At 43.9% G+C, this 7,500-nt stretch overlaps 1 protein-coding gene across 1 annotated transcript in view; it reads left to right on the top strand.

Annotated features, from left to right (window-relative positions):
• Positions 1-1,344: 1,344 nt before the first annotated feature.
• Positions 1,345-7,500, top strand: part of cacna2d3a (calcium channel, voltage-dependent, alpha 2/delta subunit 3a) — a gene marked incomplete at its 3' end in the record, with an annotated part of 13,392 nt that continues 7,236 nt past the window's right edge. The window contains exons 1-2 of the mRNA XM_084333546.1: positions 1,345-1,423; positions 5,513-5,565. Of these exons, the coding sequence (XP_084189672.1) occupies positions 1,358-1,423; positions 5,513-5,565 (119 nt within the window). The 5' untranslated portion in view covers positions 1,345-1,357. The remainder of the gene's footprint in view (positions 1,424-5,512; positions 5,566-7,500) is intronic.

Raw genomic sequence — 7,500 nt, 5'->3', positions numbered from 1 at the left:
AGGCCAGACTACAATCTGACTAGGACTGAGATCACACAGAAGAGACTCTCTCCTCTCATCACGGAGAGGGGGGGGGGGAGGAAGGATGCCACATCATCATTAGCTTCGGCTAAACGAGGATGGTCTTGGCTAACGACCAGGCCTGACCACTATTGGACTGAATAGCAGAAAGAACGATAGACTGAACACACCGAAAGATCTTTAGAATAGATCTTACAACGACAATACGAATTGGTTCCCATCTGATTATGAGGTCTCTGTTTATGAAAATAAACAACGCTTCTCCTTGTAAGGTATTACGCTGTGTCAAGTGTCGAATTCTTACGAAGGTGGAGAATTATTATGGTGGCGGATCGCACTAACGGGGAGAGATAAGGGTTGTACAGCCAGTATAGGAGACGTCAGGATCATTAAAATGACACAACGCAGAGGGAGTGGATGGAGAGATGATAACACAAGAAGACGTGATACTGGCTGATTGATCAGAATCTAACACTAGCATGTGTCAATGATTAGCAACAACAGTTTTTTGTACAGGGTCCCCGCCTCCATCAATCACATGCGGACTCCCTTTGTGTGTGTGCTGTGTGAGAGCAAGAGAGAGAGAGAGAGAGAGAGAGAGAGAAGAGAGAGAGAGAAGAGAGAGAGAGAGAGAGAGAGAGAGAGAAGAGAGAGAGAGAGAGAGAAGAGAGAGAGAGAGAGAGAGAGAGAGAGATAGTTCTCCAACTTGTGTGAGTTGCAGTGATCTCCTGGTTGTTCCCCACCTAGGTTATCTAACTATTGCGCTGCTGCAACTAGAAATACTGGCCTGGCTGCTTCTAAGTTCAGTGGCCTGACTACATAAAAAAAAAAAAAAATTGAATCATCTCTCTAATGATCTCTCTCCCTGGTGATCTCTCTCTCTATGTCTCCGTCTCTCTGATGGTCTCTCTATCGCTGTCTCTCTCTGATGACCCCCCCCCCCTCTCTCTCCCTTTTGCCTCTAATGGTCTCTCTCTTCCCTGTCTCTCTCTGATGACCCCCCCCCTCTCTCTCTCTGTCTCCCCCCTCTTGCCTCTCTGATGGTCTCTGACTCCACGTCTCTCTCTGATGACCCCCCCCCCCTCTCTCTCTCTGTCTCCCCCTCTTGCCTCTCTGATGGTCTCTCTCTCCCCTGCTCTCTCTCTGATGACCCCCCCCCCTCTCTCTCTCTGTCTCCCCCTCTTGCCTCTCTGATGGTCTCTGTCTCCACGTCTCTCCTCTGATGACCCCCCCCCTCTCTCTCTGTCTCCCCCTCTTGCCTCTCTGATGGTCTCTGACTCCACGTCTCTCTCTGATGACCTCCCTCTCTCTCTGTTTCCTTCCAGGGTGACTCTGTATGACTACCCAGGCCATCTGTTGGTTCTTTACAGAGAGCAGTGACAGTGGACACACTCTGTTGGATGTGAGTGCCGCACCCTGGTGACCACTGTCAAACTATTCTGTAAAACACACCCTGGTGACGACTGTAGCAACATTAACACTGTACAAACATTAACAATGTAAAACATTAACACTGTACAACTCTTCTGTAAAATATGCCTCATTAAGATAGTAAAACTATTCTGTAAACACGCGTCATTGACACTTTAAAACGTGTCTGTAAAACACAGATCATTAGCACTGTAAAAATTATTCTGTATAACATTAACACTGTAAAGTTCTGCTGTAAAACCCTTATGTAAGTCACACCTCATTAACACTGTTAAAACTCTTCTGTAAAACATTCACACTGTAAAACTATTCTGTAAAACACACACTTTTTAATGTGGCACTTCAACAAAAACAATGGTGATTTATTTCACATATAATCTCACCAAAAAACTCCCCAAAACTGTTTAGCATACATTAATTTAATTTGCTCAGTGATGTCATCTGGGACACCTGAATCCTTGTGTTGTGTTAATTTACAGCAAGTGTATATATATATATATATATAATATATATATATATATATATATATATATATATAATATATATTATATATATATCTATATATATATATTATATATATATCTACTATTATATTGAATAAGAATGCAATGTCCCTGATGATGTCACTGGTGGCTATATTCAAACTAATTTACTCTCAGTAACTGTCAAACTAAATGAATGTGTGCAACACTGTTGGAATGTGTGTGAGATTTAAAAGTATTAGTTTGTGCCTAAAAATCTGCCTAAAATCTGCCTAAAAATACATACCTAAGTAAATGGAAGATTGCTCCACTTCTACAAGGTCCCTTTGCATGTTCTTGGTATCTAGGGACATCTATGGATCTCGTGGAATGTATTCCCACTGTCCGAAATATTGTGTCTGTTACTAGGCTTGAGTAAATTGTGATGAAACAAAGGAGAATAATAAATTATGATTTTTCTTTGCATCTTTGAATAACACCATGCTAAAAATGACCAGACATGAAACCAGACATTCCAACTGAGCTTGTTCTAGCACCTTCTTGAGGTCACGTGTACAAAAGATCTAAGGAAATGAATAAAGGGGAAGATGATTAACAGGTTAACACAGTAAAGCGTTTCTGCAAAACACCACAAATAGGGGCCAGTAGGTGTTTGGAATTGAGATTTTTAACCTTTTAAACAGGGACGTTTTAGTGAGCCATGGATGCTCCTATTTCAGTAATGCCCTGCTACTCTCATACACTCACACAGTCGCACACATTCAGTCTCTGGAGCTGCCCAGTACAACCACAGTCTCTAGATCTGCCCAGAGCTGCCCAGTACAACCACAGTCTCTAGATCTGCCCAGTACAACCACTGAGCAGTCCCAGTCCAGCAGTTAGGGGTTTATTGCCTCGCTGAAGGGCACTTCAGGCGTCACTTTGGATTTGAACCGGCAACCTTCTGGTTACAAACCCGCTTCATAAACATGAGGTCACCGCTGTCCCACTTTAGTTTAGTATCACGATCATTTCCTCCCACAGTATTGTATCCACCCATGCACCCATGTGTAATATATGTGTAATATATGTGTGGGCCAGAATACTGATATTTTTCACTCTACTTTTCAGTTCAATCATCAAGTTCATGATGTTCTCGGAAATGGAAACAATGGTCAACTTGACTTGGTTAATTCCTTTGACATTTCTTTCCTACAAGGGATCTTTCTTTCTTTCTTTCTTTCTTTCTTTCTTTCTTTCTTTCTTTCTTTCTTTCTTTCTTTCTTTCTTTCTTTCTTTCTTTCTTTCTTTCTTTCTTTCTTTCTTTCTCTCTCTCTCTCTCTCTCTCTATCTCTCTCTCTCTCTACCTCTCTCACCCCCTGATGATCTCTCTCTGTGAACTTGGAAAGAAAGGAAATAAAATGGAATGATATCAAAAATAAATATATAGAAATCACTAGACTTGTGTTTTGCAAAACATTAACCCTTTCACTGCCACACTACAGAAGGTTAACCCTTTACTATCACACTACCAACGGGTAACCTCTGCTTTTCACGTTCCGACCTCTGGTGAAGACAGGATCTATCCCCCCTCCTGGTAGACTAGATTATTGTTCTAGCATTGAATCAAAACCACCAGCAGCCGACACATCAGCTGCTACCCACTGCCAGTGTGTGTGTCCTCTGTGGTGGAAATAGATCACTTGGTCAGATAGCTGGTTGTTACAATTTATTACGTCAAAATAAAGAGAATTGGCTTCAGAAGACCAGGCCGGAGATCCTGGCCAGGGACCCCGGAACTGGCTCCCAGAATAGAGGTGTTACAAAAGGGGTGTGGTCAGGTGACCAGGTAGGAAGGAGATTGGATGAGATATGGGGGCGTGGGAGGGGCTGGAGAAGGGTGAAGGAGGGGGGAGGGGAGACACATGGGGGCCGGAAGGGGGGAGGGTGACGTCTGGGATTCCACTTGAAGGATACCCATCTCGTCTGCTTCTTCCTAAGTGTCCCTGTGACAAACGCCTTTCTGGAGAGGCTGCTCTCCGCCATTAACCCTTTCACTACCACACTACAGAAGGTTAACCGTCTGTAGTGTGGTAGTGAAATAGTGTGGTTGTGAAAGGGTTAACAATTTGTCGTGTAGCAGTGAAAGGGTTAACATAGGAAACACACATGCAACGGGCGACCCATAGGAACACACACATGCAACGGGCGACACATAGGAACACACACATGCAACGGGCGACCCATAGGAAACACACACACATGCAACGGGCGACACATAGGAAACACACACACATGCAACGGGCGACCCATAGGAACACACACATGCAACGGGCGACACATAGGAACACACACACATGCAACGGGCGACACATAGGAACACACACATGCAACGGGCGACACATAGGAAACACACACATGCAACGGGCGACACATAGGAAACACACACATGCATTTTGTGTGTTCAGCCGGAAGCAGACATGGTTTGCGGCGTGTCAGACGGGACCAATCCAAGTGCTCCTGTCCGTCTTCCTCAGGGACGCGATAGTGTTAGCTGTCTGTTCTGCATGTTTTTCCATTGGGTTTATTCCATGACCAGAGATAAATTGATGCAGCGTGGATCTCGTGAGATTCCAAGTCAAAGCAAATCTCTCTCTGACGTGAGAGTTGTATAAACATCCTCGTTGGCTGCGCTCAGGCTCAATTCTGATTTATTGCTCAGATCCGATGTTTTTGAAACTTTTTTGTGTGGCTGTTCACATTATAATTTTTTTTTATGTGGCCCCAATATCAGATTCCATTGTGAACTGAACTGACCCGCATATGCGTATGAACAATAACGATGACGGACGTGAACACGGAGGACACTGAAGTCACAGTTCATGGTTTAATTCACAAGTTGAATGCAGTGGAGGGCAGCCAATTAAAACAAATCAGACCTGTATCTGATTGATGTAAGACCACATTTATGAAAGTGGCTCAAATCAGAACTTGTGGAAAAAAACTCATCTGAGTCACATGAGCAAAGAAATCAGATTTGTATTTTTGCTTGTAGTCTGTAGTTCTTTGTCGAAAAATGTGAATTCCTCAAGTGGTGTTCTGCGCTCTCCTTGGTGCTGAAACCTTTGTTTGCACGTTAAGGTGTGTTTTGGGAGCGGTAACATTATGGCGCAGTAACAACTATGAAGACTGTCCGCCCACAATTTATGTTCTGTTCTGCAGTGTTTCTGCTGCTGTGTTACTGTATATCTTTTTATGGCCTACATTTAAGAAAATATGTGTTTTCTTAAACAAATCTTGCTCCGATTATTACCATAGCTCGTATTCATGATAATATTGTATCAAAAGCCTTCAGGTCAATTCCCACCCCTGTTACTCAGTCTCCTTATTTAGCCTACAGTTAGTGCTGAATCACTGGTTGTATAAGACGTCGTGTGTGTGTGTGTGTGTGTGTGTGTGTGCGTGCGTGTGTGCGTGCGTGCGTGCGTGCGTGTGTGTTATATTCTGAGTCATTCATGTTGATGGTTCATTAGTACTGTGATTACATGTTTATACTGTGTTATGACTGTTGTGTCTAATCAGCTCTTCTCTCTCCTCAGCCCTACTTTGCCTTCTTTGCAGTCGTCAAGTGGATCCTAACGGAGCTTGTCATGTAAGCTACGTGTGTGTGTGTGTGTGTGTGTGTGTGTGTGTGTGTGTGTGTGTGTGTGTGTGTGTGTGTGTGTGTGTGTGTGTGTGTGTGTGTGTGTGTGTGTGTGTGTGTGTGTGTGTGTGTGTGTGTGTGTGTGTGTGTGTGTGTGTGTGTGTGTGTGTGTGTGTGTGTGCGTGCGTGCATGCGTGCGTGCGTGTGTGTGTGTGTGTATGTGCGCGCATGTACAGTATGCGCTTGTGTGTGAATGTGTGTACGCTTGGACACACGTACGTTCTAACGTCTATGTCTGTGCGAGTGCATCGATACACAACACATGTATCGATTTCATTCTGAGAACTACGCCGCCTAATACGGTTTGATGTGTGTGTGAGCGTGTTTACGTGCACGTACATACAAACCGCGCGGTCAGTATATGGCGACATCATCCTCGGCGGCGGCGGCCGTGAGCCATAATGGCCTCCTGATGTTTCCCCGGCCGGCGCTGCGGGCCGCTCCCATCGCGCCCTGTTGTGGCTGCGGCATCTCTCCCTGGGTGGTCCGCCGCGGCCACAGAGCACCCTGGGAGACGGAGGTGTCGACGCTGATTTTATTGCCTGTCACTGTGATGCCGATTTCATATGTCGTTCACAAATGAGATACTTGGCGGCCCGCGGCGGTCGGGGTTTCCAGCGAGGTTGCAGCTCCACAGAAGAATGCGTTGAGTGTGGACGTCTCTGTCTGCGGTCAGAGCGCGCGGCGGGGGTAGATGGTGCGTTCGAGTTCTCCTCGTGAACTGTATGTGAATGTAGAATTATTGTTTGTTTGTACATTGTCTGTACATTGTCTGATGTCAATATTTTGCATGGTGTGTTTTTAACCTGTTCTTAATTACCTGTATGACATATATGTTATGCTTCCTTTTTTAGCGGCTTTTTCAACACCAGGCCCAGGGACAACAGTTGAACATTAGCTTTGGCTAACACTGTCTCACACATTTACTTTATGTTCATTAATGTGTGCTGTCCCTGTTTAAATAAAGTTTAAAGTGAAACTGAAACTCCTCCGACGATAAATTATGTTGCGTTCCAACGGTGCATACACGCACTTGCCGCCTAACGACAATGTTTGGAACGGCCCGTCGGTCAACATTACTGTTGATGCTTCTTCGTGTTTCATGTAGAAACATATAACCTGGTTTGCCACAAACATTGCTTATTCACGTTAGGCTACATCGCAGTTTAGTAGTGTTTACGTGCCTCTTGGCTGAAACTTCATGAGATCATCCCAGACATTAACAAGACTGTATGATTAGTGTATGAGTCATGATACTGTTTCCTATTGTTTCCTTCCAATGTTTCTCCAAAATATTTATACGCCTAATGTGCCAGTGATGTTATAGAATCTTAGCTTTGCCAGCCAGAAGAAACCCTGCATGATTTCAAAATACAAGCATCATGAAATCATGCAAGATTTCTTCTGGCTTGCAAGGCTGAGACAAGATAAGATAAGATATTCCTTTATTGATCCCCTTGGGGAAATTGGGGCGGCATAGCAGCATGGGGGAGGGGTGGGGGTACAGGTATGGGCAGGTTAATAGTAGAAGACATAAATATAGGCAATAAAACTATAGTAAAGATAAAAATAAGCAGTGTAAACAATATAATTAACTCTGAATATAAGAATATGAGTAAACAGTGTAATCAAAGGTGCAGTTACTGTATATTATACATTACAATAAATATGGGCAATAGACACTCAATATATACTATGATTAAATAAAGTATACAGTATACATAGATGCAGTATACATAGGGTACCCTAACTGGCTGTTACGAGTGGCGCGTTTCGTTGGCAAACCCAATTGCAGCAGATAACGGAGAGATAATTAACAGGAGGCAGGAGACGGCATTGTGATGATAACAAGGTTTACTCAAAACAGAAAACAAGGAAACACGA

The sequence above is a fragment of the Notolepis coatsorum genome (assembly GCF_963971535.1).
Source record: "Notolepis coatsorum genome assembly, chromosome: 17".
Taxonomy (NCBI): Eukaryota; Metazoa; Chordata; class Actinopteri; order Aulopiformes; family Paralepididae; genus Notolepis; species Notolepis coatsorum.
The sequence above is the reverse complement of the archived record's forward strand: the minus strand, read 5'-3'. Positions and strand labels throughout refer to the sequence as shown.